General features: G+C 47.4%; 1 protein-coding gene across 2 annotated transcripts; it reads left to right on the plus strand.

Moving 5' to 3' along the window:
- The first annotated feature begins 29 nt into the window (after positions 1 to 29).
- Positions 30 to 17,389, plus strand: RAB4B (RAB4B, member RAS oncogene family). Of its 2 annotated transcripts, XR_010323313.1 has the most exons (9): positions 30 to 190; positions 1,693 to 1,773; positions 2,037 to 2,151; positions 3,711 to 3,773; positions 3,852 to 4,006; positions 5,402 to 5,497; positions 5,586 to 5,716; positions 12,977 to 13,121; positions 17,036 to 17,389. XR_010323313.1 is itself a non-coding variant. In XM_010600350.3 (8 exons), exons 1-7 carry the CDS (start codon positions 175 to 177, stop codon positions 5,699 to 5,701), a joined length of 642 nt encoding a protein of 213 aa, XP_010598652.1. In that variant the 5' UTR covers positions 30 to 174; the 3' UTR covers positions 5,702 to 5,716; positions 17,036 to 17,389. The 2 variants fall into 2 exon arrangements, 1 of the variants encoding a protein (XP_010598652.1); XM_010600350.3 differs by lacking the exon at positions 12,977 to 13,121.
- The last annotated feature ends 153 nt before the right edge of the window (positions 17,390 to 17,542 follow it).

Raw genomic sequence — 17,542 nt, forward strand, 5'->3', positions numbered from 1 at the left:
CTGGTATCCCGCAGCCCTAGCGGGTCCTGCCGGAGGGGGTGGAGGCGGAAGTGCCGGCGCCGGGCCCCGGGAGTAGGAAGGAGCCGGGGTGCAGCCGGAGTGGAGTGGCTGCCAGCCGAGGAGCAGGCGCGGCCACGGCGCCATATTGAGGCCCTAAGCGGCCACGACCGAGTCATGGCCGAGACCTACGGTGAGGGTGGTGGGTCGAAGCTGTGGGGTGGGGGCTGGGCCCAGAAGAGGATGAGGCCTGTGGGGAGTGGGGCGGGGCTTAAACGTCAGGGGGCGGGGTCTGATGTTATGGGGCAGTGCTTTGTGGATGTTGGGAGGGGCTTGGTGTGTATAGGGCTGAGCTTAACCAATTCGGGCGGAGCCTGAGGGTCTAGTACGGGGTTAAATAGAACTGGGGGCGGAATTTGAATTTTTGTCAGGATGGATCCAGCCTAGACCTTGAGGGAAAGGGTGCCCTTTCTTATTGGGGCGGAGCCTGAGTGGATGGGGCGGAGCCGACTATGTGAATGGCAGGAGTTGGGCTTAATTGGATAGAGAGAACCTTGAAGGGATGCTCTGGACCCTGGGGCTGATCTCCGTTGAGAGGTCTGGAATGGGGTTGAGCCCTGGTGGGCTAAGCAAAATATCGCAGTTTGAATCCACCAGCCGCTCTTCGGAAGCCCTATGGGGCAGTTCTCTGTCCTGTAGGGTCGCTGTGAGTGGGAATCCACTCAACGGACCACGGGTTTGGTAGGAATGGAGTTGGAGATGGGCTGTATGTGAGTTAGGGGTGAGGCTCAGTGGCAAGGGATGGGGCTTGCTTACACTTGAGGGAAATAGGGGCAGGGCTTTGGGCTGAGGGAGAGAAGGAGAGATTGGGAATTGGAAAATCAGGATGAATGTACACTACGAGTTGGGGATAGGGTACAGTAGGAAGAGCACTGGTTTAGGAGTCAGAGGGAGCTGCATTCATTCAGCAAATATAGAAAGGCAGAGGGAACCAGTTTTTCACTTCCAGGGAATAAAATGAAGGAACTGTATTGGAATGAATGAGTCAGAAGTGATGGAGATGAAGTTGAGAAGGTTAAGAGCCAGATCAGATAGGACCCTTGTTCTTGATAAAATGGCTTTCAAAAGGTTTTAGCAATGCAATAATTAAGACCTTGACTCTGGAGTCTATTGACCTGGGTTCAAATCTCAGCTCTGCTATACTTCCTAGTTGTGTGACCTTGGATAAGTCAGTTAACCTGGCCTCAGTTTCCGCATCCAGAAAAGGGAGATGATTATAGTATACCTCCCCATAGGAAACCCTGGTGGCATAGTGGTTAAGTGCTACGGCTGCTAGCCAAAGGGTTGGCAGTTCGAATCCGCCAGATGCTCCTCGGAAACTCTATGGGGCAGTTCTACTCTGTCCTGTAGGGTTGCTATGAGTTGGAATCGACTCGACGGCACTGGGTTTGGTTTGGTTTTTGGGTACCTCCCCATAGTTTTCCTGAGGATTGCGTGAACAGTTGACGTAAGAACTTTAGAACAATGTCTGGCACATGGTAAGCACTGTGTAAGAGTATCTGCTACCGTTGTTGACAGTTGTTCTGTTTCTGCATGTGTCCATTTCTCTCCGAATCTGACAGTCTCTCTGTTTCCATCTTTTTCTCATACCCTTCTCTCCCTGTGGGTATCCTGTCACTGGCTCCATTTGCCCAGACTTCCTCTTCAAATTCCTGGTGATCGGCAGTGCAGGAACTGGCAAATCATGTCTCCTTCATCAGTTCATTGAGAATAAGTGTGAGTTTCTGGGAGTGGCTCTAGGAGCTGTGGGCATGGGGATGGCATGGGCAAGTGGGCAGCTGGTGGGGGCGGGCAGGGGCAGAGCTGGCCGTAGGTGCAACCCTAGAGCTGGCTGCTCGGTCCTTGCCTTGGTGTTTGCTCCTTGCTAGGTCCTCCTTGAGCCTCAGCCAGCCCAGCAATGAAAATGGGTTTGTAGAGGCCATGGAGGGCAGGAATCCTCTGAGCCCTGGCACTGCCTCCTCTCTCCATCCGACTCCCAGTTAAACAGGACTCCAACCACACCATTGGCGTGGAGTTTGGATCCCGGGTAGTCAACGTGGGTGGGAAGACTGTGAAGCTACAGATTTGGGACACGGCCGGCCAGGAACGGTTTCGGTAGGTGGGCACTGGGTAGGCTTGGACCCCCAAGGAGAGAGAGAGGGGGAGAGAGAAGTTCAGAGCCACTCGGAGACACAGCAACAGGAGCAAGGAGATGCTGAGATAGCAGACAAGGAGAAGGGGAGAGAGACAGAAGGCCAGGATTACCAGATACATAAAGCCAAGGACCGAGAGAGCCCAAGAGAGAAGGACAGTGAGAGGAAGGAGTAATAGAGAAAGAAGCACAGACGGAGAGCGACAGAGCCAGGGAAAGTTAGACAGACTCCAAAGGACACTGTAATAGACCATGTGGCCACAGGAGTGGAGACATGCCCAGGAAGAAAGGAGACCTGATGAGAAAGGAAGACTTGGAGGTTAAAGGGAGAGACTGCGAGAGAGAGTGACTGAAACAGAGAAAACTTGAAAGAGAGATACACATACTCACAAAGGGAGAGAGCTAGGCAGAAACTGAAAGAGAGAAGAGAAAGATAAGAGAAAGAAGGAGAGGCAAAGAGAAGCAGAGGCCAATCAGATGGAGAGACGGAAAAAGTCTTCAAGAGTCGAGCAGGGCTATCCAGAGATAGAGAAATGGATGTGTCAAGGGAGAGAGAGACATATAAGGATACGGCAGGGTTCTCAACAAAATGGATTGACACAGTGGCTGCAACAGTGGGCTCAAGCATAGCAATGATTGTGAGGATGGCGCAGGACCAGGCAGTGTTTCATTCTTTGGTACATAGGGTCGTTATGAGTCGGAACTGACTCGTTGGCACCTAACAACAATAGCACAGAGTAGGTCTTCAGGAAATGTCTGTGGAAAAGTAGGGAGACACACAGAAGCCAGAAGAGAGAGAGTCAGAAACAGAGAGAGGTTCCGGAGAGAGAAAGGGGCGAGTCCAGTCCCTGGAGAGGCGTGTTCAGTGGGGAGCACCAAATAGCTGTTGAGTTAATATCTGTGTGTCGATTAGCTGCATGAGGTGCACATAGCCCAGAGACGGAGAGGAGGGGCCAAGGAGAGATGGGTGTACAGCATGGGCTGCATCTGCAGGAAGTGCTCTGCAAATGCTTGTGGAGTGGGCGACACAGGGAGACACAGAGTCGGCCACAGCAGGAGAGGGGCAGGCAGATGGAGCTGCAGAGCACTCAGCCAGGGCTGGGCGAAGGGGAGGTGCTCAGAAAATGTTTGATGAATGAATGGGAAAGTGAGAGCAAGGACAAAGGAGAGAGAGAGCCAGAAAAGAAATAGAGACCCACACATGAGAGAGAGAGACAGACAGACAGAGACAGAGACAGACACAGCGACAGACACAGAGACCCAGAGAAAGAGACAGAAAACAATGAAGACACAAAGAGCGACTCAGAGTCAGGCAGACAGACAGCTAGTGAGAGCTAGAGACTGAGCAAGGCAAAGAGGCCGCGAGATAGAGAACTTAGAGTGAGACCAGACCAAGGCCAGGTTTTGGGGGTGGGCCAGCAGTTAAGGGGGGCCTCTGAAACACCAGTCTCTCTCCGCAGAGGGGGGCAATCTCGGGGTAGACCCCAGCCTCAGGGGTGACTGGGTCCCCCTGGCCCCACAGGTCGGTGACACGGAGTTATTATCGAGGGGCAGCTGGAGCCCTGCTGGTGTACGACATCACCAGGTGGGTGCACGGAGTGGGTGGGTGGCATGGACAGCCCCTCTCCTGTTCCTGCCTCCCTCCTTTCTCCTTCCTGTGCAGCCGGGAGACATACAACTCGCTGGCTGCCTGGCTGACGGACGCCCGCACACTGGCCAGCCCCAACATCGTGGTCATCCTCTGTGGCAACAAGAAGGACCTGGAGCCTGAGCGCGAGGTCACTTTCCTGGAGGCCTCCCGCTTTGCCCAGGAGAATGGTGAGGGCCCTGTGGGCGCATGGGGGGCCTATCCACCTGGCCTTCTCTGTGACTGTCTGTGGAGGGGGTGTGTGGAGGTTCCAAGCTCTGGGCCCCAACCTAAGTGTTACTGTGCATGAGCTTTGTTGCTACACTGGCCCTCAGTTTCTTCATCTGTTAAATGGGCTTCACAATGCGTCTGACTCGCAGCATGCTGTGGATGTTAAAGGAGGTCGCCAGTGGGAAGCCCTCAGAGCACTGCCTGGCTGGTAGTGGGTGCTCAGCAAATGTTGGCTGCAATGGTTTCTGTCCCCATGGGGAGGCAACAAAGGGTATTGCCAACTCAGGTGGCAAGCAGAGATTGCAAACTTAGGTGGCCCCAGGGGACAGGCACGTTTTGTAAATGAGGGAGGTAGGACTAGAATAGACCCCAAGGTAGAGGCAGTGGCACCAAAAGGAACAGACAGGGCTCACAGGCTGTGTCAAAGGTATGCAAATGTAAGTTCACTCGAAGCATCGTGTTGGCCAAACCAACCACATCTGTTGGCTTGGGAGCAGCTCACGGTCCCCCAGTTGCAACCTCCAGGTTTAGAGGATAGATTTTGCTGTTAGAGAGATGTGGGTTTGAATCCTGGCTTTTTCTTACTGTGAGGTCTTGGCAAGCGGCTTATGGGTAGACAATGGTGGGACTGAGCCTATGCTAGATGGTTCTGGGGACACAGCCATGAAGACAGCCGTGTGCCCAGCCGTCATGGGGCTCACACTCCAGTGGAGGTGGGGGAATAGGCCCATTTTCTCATAGAGACAGCCCAGCGGGGTTGGGGTTGGGATGGGAGGTACAGGTAGAGGGTTGGGGCTGTGAAAGGGAGACATGGGCAGAGGGGTCAGGGTGAGGACAGGGGGAGGTGCAGGAGGAGGGGTCAGGGCTGAGGGGTCAGGGCTGAGACGGGGCGGTGGGGGAGGCACTGGTAGAGGGTCGAGGCTGAGACGGGAGGAACGAGGCTGGGACAGGGAAGGAAGGGGCAGAGGTGTTGGGGCTGGGTTGGGGTAGGCACAGGTAAAGGTTGGGCAGGGATGGGGGAGGTGCGGGTGGAGGAGTCAGGTCTGGGATGGGAAGATGTAAGCAGACGGGTCAGAATTGGGATGGGGGAGGCCCAAGGGTTTATGGGAGCCCAAAGGAAGTACCTGACCCAACTTGAGAGGTTAGGGAGGACTTCCTAGAGGAGGAGACATCTAAACTGAGCTCTGAAGGAAGAGCCAGGTGTGTATATGGGAGGCGGAAGGGTAGAGGAACAGCATGTGCCAGGGCCTGGAGTGAGGGCATTTGAGCAACAGAATGGGAGGCTGCAGGTCAGTGTTGGGGTGGAGGGTGGGGACTGGCTGAGGCTCTGACCTTCTGAGTGTCTGCCCCACCAGAGCTGATGTTCCTGGAGACCAGTGCGCTCACAGGCGAGAACGTGGAGGAGGCCTTCCTGAAGTGCGCTCGGACCATCCTGAATAAGATTGACTCAGGTGAGGCCCCTGACTGGCTCGGTGGGGGATGAATGGCTGGGCCCGGGGGTCTCTCAGGGGCCAGGCCTGATCTCTCCTCCCTCCACAGGTGAGCTAGACCCCGAGAGGATGGGCTCGGGCATTCAGTATGGTGATGCCTCCCTTCGCCAGCTGCGGCAGCCTCGGAGTGCTCAGGCCGTGACTCCTCAGCCCTGTGGCTGCTGAGACCTACGGAACCAGGTGGGATGCTGGGGGCTCAGGGATGGCAGGGGCATTTCTGGGAAGGGGGATCATGGAGCAGAGACAGAGGTGCAAAAAAGGAGAGACGACAAGAGAAACAGAGTGAGAGAGGCAGATATAAAAACACCTGAGCTAATGGAGCTGTCTTCTAAGCTGTGGGAAGCCCTGGTGGCACAGTGGTTAAGAGCTTGGCTGCTAACCAAAAGGCTGGCAGTCGGAATCCACCAGCTGCTCCTTGAAAACCCTGGGGGCTGTTCTCTTCTGTCCTGTAGGGTTGCTATGAGTCGGAACTGACTTGGCAGGAACAGGTTTGGTTTGGGTTTTTTTTTTTTTGGCTATCCCTAGACAGCTCTGTCCCCTGGGTCCCTGATGCTCCATTCTTCACATATTTATTGAGCGCCTGCTGTATTCCAGGCCCTGTTCAAGGCACCAAGGATGCAGCAGTGCACAAAACAAACAACCCCTGTCCTTATGGAGCTGACAGTAAACAAGTTATATAAGTAAACTGTAGAGTTTGGGAGATAAGAACTATGGACAAGGAAGGGTGGGGAGGGTGGAGGAGTGGACTTTTAAATAGAATGATGAGGAAGGGCCTTGCTGAGGAGGTGACATCTGAGCCAAGGCTGGAAGGAGGCGAGGGAGGGCGCCACGTGGGGCTCTGGGGGAAGTGTTCTAGGCACAGGCAACAGCGGAGTGCAGAAGTCCTGAGGGAGAATCATAACCAACATGAGGGAGAGTGAGGACCAGAGCAGACTGTGGATGGTGGTGGGGGTAGCAGAGAAGAGGTCAGGGTAGGAGGACAGCACATCACTGAGGGCCTGTGGGCCATGGGAAGGGTTGCAGCTTTTACCCCAGGTGGGATGGAGCCATGGGAGGAGTGTTCTGAGCAGGGAAGGGACATGGCTTGACTCTGCCTGATGGGTGGAAAACAGACTGCCAGGGGCACGGGTGAGGGTGGGAGACCAGTGAGGAGGGCCTTGCAAAATCCAGGTGTGAGACTATGGTTCATAGGACCAGGGCAGAGCCAGAGTGGGGAGGTCGAAAAGTAGACAGGTTCTATATCCTTCCTGGCCTCTTTGTCTCTAGCCTTGCCCCCTCTTGATGTAGCTACTGGGATCTTTCTAAAACACAGATTCGATCCTGTCCCTCTCCTGTTTAAAACTGTCCATGGCTCCCAGGAGCTTCTCAGCCTGGTGACTCCCCACGGGGACTGGCCCCTGCCAGCCTCATCAACTTCAGCTCACGCTACACCTTGCCTCCCAGCCTGTTCCAGCCACACTGACGTTCTTTCACTTTCTCTGGGCCTTTGCCCATGCTGTTCCCTCTGCCAGGAACACCGCTTCTTCTCTCTCTCACCTGGTACATTGGTTTCCTACAGCTGCCGTACCGAAATGCCACAGTTTCTGTGCCTTATAAGGACAGAAATGTATTGGCTCACAGTTCTGGAGATAGGAAGTCTGAGACCAGGGTGTCAGCCTTGTTGATTCCTTCTAAGGCTTGAGGGAGAATCTGTTCTATGCTTGCCCTCTAGCCTCTGGTAGCTCCAGGTGTTTCTTCCTCTGTCTCCCTGTCTCTGTGTGTCGTTTTCTCTTTTATAAGAACACTAGTACAACCAATAAGGTGGTGCAAACAGTTAAGCACTCGACTACTAGTCAAAAAGTTGGTGATTTGAACACACACACAGGCGCCTCGGAAGACAGGTCCGGCGACCTGCTTCCAGAAAATCACAGCCTCGAAAACTGTACTGAGTTCTACTTTGAATGTGATCAGGAGGGATCAGTGGCTAGAGAAGGACATCATGCTTGGTAAAGTAGAAGGTCAGCAAAAAAGAGGCAGCCCCTGCAGGAGATAGATTGACACAGTGGCTGCAGCAGTGGGCACAAGCATGGCAACAATTATGAGAATGGTGCAGGACCGGGCAGTGTTTCATTCTGTTGTGCATAGGTTCGCTATGAGTCAGAATCAACTGGATGGCATCTAACAACAAGCATAATGATGATTGTGAGGATGGCTCAGAACCAGGCAGTGTTTCCTTCTCTTGTGCATAGGGTTGCTATGAGTTGGAACCAACTCGACAGCACCTAACAGCAACAACAAGTCATTCACACCCCTGGGTAAATTTATTCCTAGATGTTTTATTCTCTTAGATGTAAATGGAGTTGTTTTCTTAATTTCTTACTCAGATTTCTCATTTCTGGTGTATAGAAACCCAACTTAGTCTTCTGTGTTGACCTTGTATCCTGCAATTTTGCTAAACTCCTCTACTAGTTCTAGAAGCTTTTTGTAGATTCTTTAAAATTTTCTATATATAGGATCATATCATCTATAAGTAGTCTTACCGTTTCCTTTCCAATTTGGATACATTTTATTTCTTTTTCTTGCTTTATTGCTCTGGCTAGTGCTTCCTGTAAAATAGTGAATAGGTGTGGTAAGAGTGGGCATCCTTGTCTTGCTCATGTTTTCAAGGAGAAAGTTGTCATTCTTTCTCCATTGAGTATAACGTCAGCTGTTGATTTTTCATAAATGCCCTTAATCATGTTGGGAACCTTCCCTTTTATTCCTTTCTTGTTAAGGGTTTTTATTTTTTGTTCTTTTAATGTGGTGTATTACATTTTATTATTTTTTTATTACATTGACTGATTTTCTAATGTTGAACCAAACTTGCCTTCCTGTGATAAATCCCACTTGATCATGATGTATAATTCTTTTAATATGCTGTTGGTTTATGGTGGTATAGTAGTTAAGTGCTATGGCTGCTAACCAAAAGGTCGGCAGTTCAAATCCACCAGGTGCTCCTTGGAAACTCTATGGGGCAGTTCTACTCTGTCCTACAGGGTTGCTGTGAGCCGGAATTGACTTGATGGCAATGGGTATAGTATTTTGTTGAGAATTTTGGCATCTATATTTATAAGGGCTATTGGCCTCTAATTTTATTTTCTTGTGGTGTCTTTGTCTGGCTTTGATACCAGGGTAATGCTGGCTTCATAGAAAGAGTTAGGGAGTATTGCTTCTACTTTTTGGAAGAGTTTGAACAGGATTGGTGTCAGTTATTCTGCAAATGTTCAATGGAATTCCGCTGTGAAGTTGGCTGGTCTCAGACTTTTCTTTTTTGGGAACCTTTTTATTACTGACTCAATGTCTTTACTTGTTATAGGTCTGTTGAGGTTTTCTACTTCCTTTTGAGTCAATTTAGGTAGGTTATATCCTTCTAGGAATTTGCCCTTTCTGTCAAAGTTACCCGTTTTGTTGGAGTACTGTTACTTATAGTATTCTGTTACGATCCTTTATACTTTAGTTGGGTCAGTTGTAATGTCTTTGCTTTTATTCATTCTGGTTATTTGCATATTCTCTTTTGGTTTCTTTGTCAGCCTAGCAAGCAGTTTGTTAATTTTATTGATCTTTTCAAAGAACCAACTTCTGGATTTGTTGATTTTCTCCACTGTTTTCTGTTCTCTATTTCATTTATCTCTGTGCTGATCTTTATTATTTCTTTTCTTCTACGTTCCTTCTAGTGGCTTTAGGTTTAGTTTGCTCTTCTTTTTCTAGTTACTCAAGCTGTAGAGTTAGACTATTTATTCGAGACCTTTTTTTTTTTTTTTTTTTGGTGCTTTAGATTAAGACTTACAGAGCAAATTAGTTTCTCATTGAACAACTAATACACATATTGTTTTGTGACATTGGTTGCCAACCCCACGATGTGTAAACACCCCCCTCCTCTACCTTGGGTTCCCCATTATCAGCTTTCCTGTCCCCTCTTGCCTTCTTGTCCTTGCTCCTGGGTTGGCGTACACATTTAGTCTCACTTTGTTTTATGGGTCTCTCTTATCTTTGGCTGAAGGGTGAATCTCAGGAGTGACTTCAGTACTGAGTTAAAAGGGTATCCGAGGGTGAAACTCTTGTGGTTTCTCCAGTTTCTGTCAGACTAGTAAGTCTGGCCTTTTTTTGTGAGTTAGATTTTTGTTCTACATTTTTCTCCATCTCTGTCTGAGACCCTTTATTGTGATCTCTGTCAGAATAATTGATGATGATAGCCGGGTACCATCTAGTTGTGCTGGACTCAGTCTGGTAAAGGCTGTGGTAGTTGTGGTCCATTAGTCCTTTGGAATAATTTTTCCCTTATGTCTTTGATTTTCTTCATTCTTCCTTGCTCCAGATGGGGTGGGACCAGTGGAGTATCTTAGATGGTCGCTCACTAGCTTTTAAGACACCAGACACTACTCACCAAAGTAGAATGTGGGACATTTTTTTTATAAACTATGTTACGCCAATTGAGCTAGATGCCCTCCAAGATCATGGTCCCCAACCCTCAGCCCAGTAATTCAGACCCCCGCCTTTTTTTTTTCAATGTAGACATTTATCTCTATAGATTTTCCTCTGAGGACGGCCTTCACTGCTTTTCCTAAGTTTGTTTATATTTTCATTTATCTCTGGGTGTCTTTTACTTCACTCTTGATTTCTTCGTCAATCCAATAGTTATTTAATAGTGCATTGTTTAATTTCCATGGATTTGTGTGTTTTCTAGTTTGCTTTTGCTGTTAATTTCAAATGTTATCCTTTTGTGGTCAGAGAAGATACTTTGTATAATGTCAGCCTTTTTAAATTTGTTAAGACTTGTTTTATGGCCTCACATATGACCTGTTTTGGAAAATGATCCGTGTGTACAGGAGAAAAGTGTGTATTATTCTGATGATGGGTGGAGTGTTCTGTATATGTCCCTAAGGCCTAATTGACTTACAGTATTATTTAAGTCCTTGAAGTCCATACTGATCTTCTTTTTAGATGGTTTGCCTGGAATTGTGAAGTTGTCTGTTACTCCTTTCATATCAGTCAGTATTTGTTCTGTGTATTTTGGAGCATTGATGTATATATTTATAATTGTTATGTCATCTTGATGAATTTACCCTTTTATTATTATGCAAGAGGAACCCTGATGGTGCAGTGGTCATATACTTGGTTGCTAACCCAAATGTTGGAGGCTTAAACCCACCAGCCACTCCACGGGAGAAAGATGTGGCAATCTGCTTCTGTAAAGATTATAGCCTTGGAAACTCAATGGAGGAGTCCTACTCTGTCTTACAGAGTCGCCATGAGTCAGAAGTGAGGTGACACCAACGTGTTTTTGGTTTTATTATTACATAATATCTTTTTTTTTTTTGTCTCTTAATAGATGCTGATTTAAAGTCTGTTTTATCTGGTATCAGTATGGCCACCCCTTCTCTTTTTTGGTTGCTAGTTATGTGGTATATTCTTTTCCATCCTTTCACTTTCAGTCTGTTTGTATCCTTGTGTCTAAGGTGTGTCTCTTGTGGGCACCATAAGAATGGATCATGTTTTTTTTGTATCCATTGTGTTACTCTCTCTCTTTTGAATGGGGAATTTAGGCCATTTACATTTCAGATAATTACTGAAAATTAAGTACCTACTTCATTCATTTTGTTGTTTTTTTTTGTGGGTATTATACCTTCTTTGTCCCATTATGCCCATATTACTGTTATTTTTCATGATTAGCTTCTTTTTTTGCATTGTCTTTTTGATTTCTTGCTCCTGGTTTGTGTATTTTTCTAAGTATTGTCTTAGTATTTACTGTAAATATTACATCGAACAACTTACAATTACAGCAACTTATTTCAGCTTGCTGCCAACATTTAACACGCAAATAACAAATACATTAACATACTAAATCTCCATTCCTGTTTTGCCTCTCTCGCCCCCATTTCTGTTGTTGAGTATCTAGTTGTGTCATTATACATCCTATATCCGTTAGGCTTAATGTGTACTTACTTCTTACGCAGTTGATGTTTCATTGCTTGTGGAACTTAACTATTGAGTTTACTCCCTGAAAATACCATATACTTGGTCTTTATATTTGCCTGTGTCGTTACCTTTATTGGAGATCTCTCCCTCCCTCTCTCTCTTTTTTTTTTTGTCCTTTCCCATGTGCAGATTTGAGTATTTGTCGACTGTCCTTTCCTTTCCGTCTGAAGAACGCCCTTAAGTAACTTGCAGAGCAGGTCTGGTAGTTAACAAATTTCCCAGAGCTTCTGTTTATTTGGGGATATCTTGATTACCCCCTCATTTTGGAATTACTTTGCTGGGTAAAGAATTCTTGGTTGACAATTGCTTTTCTTCAGTACTTTACATGTGTTGCTTCATTGTATTCTCACCCTCCAGGGTTTCTGAGGAGAAATCCACACTGATTGTTATGAAGGACCCTTGATACATTATATTGTGCTTTTCTTTTGCTGCTTTCAGAATTCTTTCCTTGTCTTTGGTTTTCAGTAACTTACAATGTGTCATGGTGGAGACCTTTTATATTCCTTCTGCTTGGAGTTCATCTAGTTTCCTGGATTTGCAGGCTCATTTTTTTATTTAAGTCTGGGAAATTCTCTGTAATTACCTCTTGGAAAATTCCTTTGATGCCTTTTTTACTGTCCTATTGTTCTGGAATTCCAAAAATCCTGATGTTCTATTTCTTAATGAATTTCATGTTTCCGTTTGACTTTGTTCACTTTTCTCTATTCTTTTCTCTTGAAACTTGATAAGTTTAGTTACCCTGTTTTCTAGTTCACTTATTCTATCTTCTGTCTGCTCAAATCTGTTGTTGAATGTTTCTTCAGCATATCTTTTTGAGGGACACAATCAATCCATAACACCCAGTAACCTTCCCCTACCACCCCTTCTCCTCCAGGTCTCCTCTCCTCCAGGAAGCCTTGTTTGTTCTCCCATTCTCGGTCCAAACTGCTTGACACGGCTTGCAAGATCCTGGTCCCGTCCCCACCTTTCTGACTGTGTGTGTTTTGCTGATTCTCCCCTTTGTGCTTCATCTTTTCCCCTCCCTTGGAGTCATTGGCAGTTCTAGAGTGGTCATGGGGAGAAGTGGTTAGACTTTGGATGCACTCTATGGCCAGAGCCAACATTATCTTCTGATGGAATGGATGTGGAGTTACAAGCAGAGAGGGAAGAATCGAGGATGAGTCCTTTGGGCAGTGTTCTCTCTGCCTTCTATGCCTTTGCACCTGCCAGGAACTTGGCTAGCTGTTCCCCTCCTGCCTCCTTTCTTTTTCTTTTTAATTTTTATTGTGCTTTAAGTGAAAGTTTACAAATCAAGTCAGTCTCTCACACAAAAATGTATGTATGCCGTGCTACATACTCCCAATTGCTCTCCCCCTAATGAGACAGCCTGCTCCCTCCCTCCACTCTCTCTTTTCTTGTCCATTTCGCCAGCTTCTAATCCCCTCTACCCTCTCATCTCCCCTCCAGGCAGGAGATGCCAACATAGTCTCAAGTGTCCACCTGATCCAAGAAGCTCACTTCTCACCAGCATCCCTCCGTAACCCAGTGCCCAGTCCAATCCCTGTCTGAAGAGTTGGCTTTGGGAATGGTTCCTGTCCTGGGCCAACAGAAGGTTTGGGGGTTATGTTATGACCACCAGTGTCCTTCTAGTCTCAGTCAGACCATTAAGTCTGGTCTTTTGATGAGAATTTGGGGTCTGCATCCCACTGCTCTCCGGCTCCCTCAGGGTTTCTCTGTTGCGTTCCCTGTCAGGGCAGTCATCGGTGTAGCTGGGCACCATCTAGCTCTTCTGGCCTCAGGCTGATGTAGTCTCTGCTTTATGTGGCCCTTTCTGTCTCTTGGGCTCGTAATTACCTTGTATCCTTCGTGTTCTTCATTCTCCTTTGATCCAGGCTGCCTCTTTTCTTGAGCCAACTCTTACTCTTCTTCTGGTCTCTTTCAAAATGACTCCTCCTTCAGAAAACCTTTATTGGCCTCCCAGATGAGGTTACTTCTCCCAGTTGAGTGGTCTCACAACCCCCCACTAAATGTTTAGCTCCAGATAAATATATAGATAGATGATGTTGTTATTGTTAGTTGCCATTGAGTTGATTTGACTTATGGCGACCCTTTATGTGCAGAGTAGATCTGCTGCACAGAGTTTCCAAGGCTGTGACCTTCTGGAAGCAGATGGCCAGGTCTGCTATACAAGGTGCCTGTGGGTGGATTTGAACTGTCAACTTTCAGCTAGTAGTCGAGCACTTAACCATTTATGCCACCCGGGGAGTAGATAGGTACATAGAGAGCTGCTGTTGTGTTGACTCCAACTCATGGCGACCTTATGTACAACAGAGTGATATGTTGCTTGGTCTTGTATCATCCTTATGATTGCCAGCATGTTTGAGGTCATCTTTGCAGCTATTTTGCCAGTCTGTCTCACCGAGGGTCTCCCTTCCCTTGCTGGCCCTCTACTTCACCAACACAATGTTCTTCTCCAGTAATTTATCTCTCCTGATGATTTGTCCAAAGAAAGCAAGTTTGATATTGTTCTGTTGTATGATCTGTAAGGTTTTCATTGCCTAATTTTTGGATGTAGATTGCCAGGCATTTCTTTCTAGTCTGCTTTAGTCTGGAAACTCTGCTGAATCCTGTACACCATGGGTGGCCATGCTGGTGTTTGAAATATTTGGTGGCATAGCTTCCAGCCAGGGTTTTGAACCAATTTGAATAGGTTCAGTCACAGCTGACGAAGTGAAACCAGAACAGACCCAGATTGTTACAATTTGGGTGTTCCAGCATGATAACTTGCGGCCATGGTGGCGCAGTGATTAAGTGTCTGGCTGCTAACCAAAATGTCAGCAGTCCAAACCACCAGCCACTCCTTGGAAACCCTATGGGCAGTTCTACTCTGTCTTGTAGGGTTGCTATGAGTTGAAATTGACTCGATAACAAAGGTTTTGGTTTTTGGTTTGGCATGGTAACTAGAATAGGAAAAATTACAGGTTGAAGCCCTGGAATGGGAGACTTGGAAGAGGTGTATTGAGCCCTTTTAGGAGCCTGACGCATAAGATTGGATTATTGGCAGGACCGTGGAGAGTGACACACATTCAAAGTGGCACAGTTGGTCGCCATCTTTGAGCAGGGCACCACTGTTTCCAACTCTGCTCAAAATCTGAGGGGCAAGAGATTGGTTGCTTGGCAATACTTAACGCTGCGCTTGTTTTCTAAGAGGGAGATTAAGTTTCCAGCTGGGCTTCCACTCGGAATTTTTCCTGTTCTGGGTACTGTTCCAGTTCATCCAAATTAAAAAAATTAGGGTCTGTTCTGGTTTTGGCTCCTCAGCCATGACTGAACCAGGAAGAACCAGTTTGAAGCCCTGCGTCCAGCATTACAGCAATATGCAAGCCACCCCAGTACGACAGACTGGCAGATGGGTAGTAGTCAGTTCTGTACACTTGGTCATTGTTACTTTTACAGCGTTTGTCTTCTATTTGGTGTTTGGCTAATACATACATCCGAAGTGAGAACTTCTACACCAGAGGGGAGCCAGGCTGCCTGCGTTTTACCCCCGACTCTGTCATTTCTAGCTGTGTGACTCTGGGTAAATAATTTCGCCTCTCTGGCCCTCAACTCAGTTTCCTTATCTGTCAAATGGGATTAATAATAGTGCCTACCTCATATGGTTGTTAAGAAGATTAAATAAGTTAATTCATGTAAAGTACTTAGGACAGGGTCCAACACTTAGTAAAAACTCAGTAAACACGAGTTCTTTGTTATTTTTCTTCTTATTGCCTAACATTGCTGGAGATCCTGGCTACACAGAAATGGATGGGGGTCTAGTATTAACCTCACTGCATAGCATAGTCTGTTTAGCGTTTGTCCTCAGTGAATCAAATGTTATAAGAGAGTGCTTTTTCAAACTGTGTTGACTGCAGTCCGAAGGAGGAGATATATTTTGCATGTTGATCTTTTACAGTCACACACACATATAAAACTAAACCACATGTTTCCCTGATGCCAGTAATCTTTTTTTTTTAATTGAGATGAAATTCATGTAACTTTGAATTAGCTCTTTTAAAGTGAGCAGTTCAGTGGCATTTAGTACATTCAGTGTTGTGCGATCACCACCAGTCTAGTTCCAAAATATTTTCATCACTCCAAGTGAAAACCCAGACCCATTGTCATGAATTCAATTGTGTCCCCCAAAAATATCTGTCAACTTGCCTAGGCCATAATTCCCAGTATTGTGTGATTGTCCACCATTTTGTCATCTGATGTGGTTTTCCTGTGTGTTGTAAATCCTACCTCTATGATGTTACTGAGATGGGATTAGTGGCAGCTATGTTAATAGGCAGGACTCAATCTACAAGATTAGGTTGTGTCTTAAGTCAGTCTCTTTTGCGACATGAAGGAGAGAAATGAGCAGACAGACAGGGGGACCTCATACCTCTTAGAAACAAGAGCCAGAATAGCACATCTTTTGGACCTGGTGTCTCTGCACTGAGACGCTCCTAGACCAGGGGTAGATTGATGACAAGCATCTTCCCCCAGAGCTGACTGAGAGAGAAAGCCTCCCCCTGGAGCTGGCACCTTGAATTTGGACTTCTAGCCTCCTAGACTATGAGAGAATAAATTTCTCTTTCTTAAAGCCTTCCACTTGTGGTATTTCTGTTACAGCAGCACTAGATGACTAAGACGCCCATTAAGTAGTCACTCCCCACTCCTCCTCCTCCCAGCCCCTGACAGCCACCAATCCACTGTCTCTGTGGACTGATATTAAATATGATGCATATGATGCACTCTGATATTTCCTGTTCTGTTTCAATTAAAAAAAAACTGCTCAAGGCACACCATGCTGATCTGGTTCTCTAATGCACTGCCGGACATTGGAATCACCTGGGTGCTTTAACACATGCTGATTTCCGGGCCTCAACCCCCGACAGTCCGAAGTGATTTCTGGATTTCTAGAAGTTCCCAGGTAGTGCTATATGCAGCCAAAGTGAGAGCTGCTACCCTACTGTGTCTCCTCAGTTTGGAAAATACTGGAATTAGACCTACAATCAGGGAGATCCAGAAACAAAATAAAGATAGAAAGAAGGGGGTGAGGTATTCAGACATTGTGATTCCTTTCTACAGAAGGACAGCCCTCAGGAACCAGGCATACAACTACTTGCCATGGAGTCAATGCTGACTCACGGTGACCCCATGTGTGCCAGAGTAGAGCTGTGCTCCATTGGGTTTGCAGTGGGAGATTTTTTTGGATGTAGATCACTAGGTCTTTCTTCCATGGTGCCTCTAGGTGGATTTGAACTGTCAGCCTTTTGGTTATCAGCCAAGTGTGTTAACTGCACCACCCAGGGACTCCAGAGAGACCCTGAAATTAGCTGCAGAAGAGAAATAGAAGAAAGTCAACAGATAGATATTGTAGAAACTGTAGGAGAAAGAGAAAAGACTACACAGATGGACACACGGAGGAGGATAGGAAGAGACCCATAAATGAGACAGGGACCCAGCCTCCCTCCTGTTTACCGTATCCTTCTCTTTCAGCTCACCTGTTCTCCAGGACCAGACCTGCCCTTCTGGCTGGGGCCCAGACCCAGGCCCTGGGAGGCCGTGCCCCCCACCTGCCCTGGCCCCAAAGAAGCTGCCCTGGCACCTGTCCCCCTTCCCTGGCCTGGATGTGGGGCGAGACTGAGCCACGGGGGAGAGGGAACCCATACCTGCTGCTGCTTCCCATCTTGCTAACCCTTAACCATGTCCCAAGAGCTCCCAAAGCCTGAGACCAGGGCCATGTGGCCCCAACTCCCCGCCTGGCCCTGCCATTGCGAGTACGTGTTATTTATTACCTGGAGGCCTGTCCAGTCCCCACCCTGTGCCCATAAAGCATTGTTTACACCCGTGTCTTGGCCTCTGTCATTTCGGGATGAAGGGGAACCCGAAGAGGTCCCTGATGGAAGAATTGGGTCTGTCATGGGGTTTGGGTTGGACTTGGTGTGAGGTATACCAAACGTACACCATGACTCCAAGACTCAGGTGTCTGTTACGGGAGGGAGA

Source organism: Loxodonta africana, chromosome 11 (genome assembly GCF_030014295.1).
Source record: "Loxodonta africana isolate mLoxAfr1 chromosome 11, mLoxAfr1.hap2, whole genome shotgun sequence".
In the NCBI taxonomy this organism is placed as follows: domain Eukaryota; kingdom Metazoa; phylum Chordata; class Mammalia; order Proboscidea; family Elephantidae; genus Loxodonta; species Loxodonta africana.

Coding starts and splice junctions, on each gene's coding strand:
- RAB4B (XM_010600350.3), top strand. Junction 3,774..3,851: donor CTGGTGTACGACATCACCAG/GTGGGTGCACGG, acceptor CTTCCTGTGCAG/CCGGGAGACATACAACTCGC. Junction 4,007..5,401: donor CCGCTTTGCCCAGGAGAATG/GTGAGGGCCCTG, acceptor CTGCCCCACCAG/AGCTGATGTTCCTGGAGACC.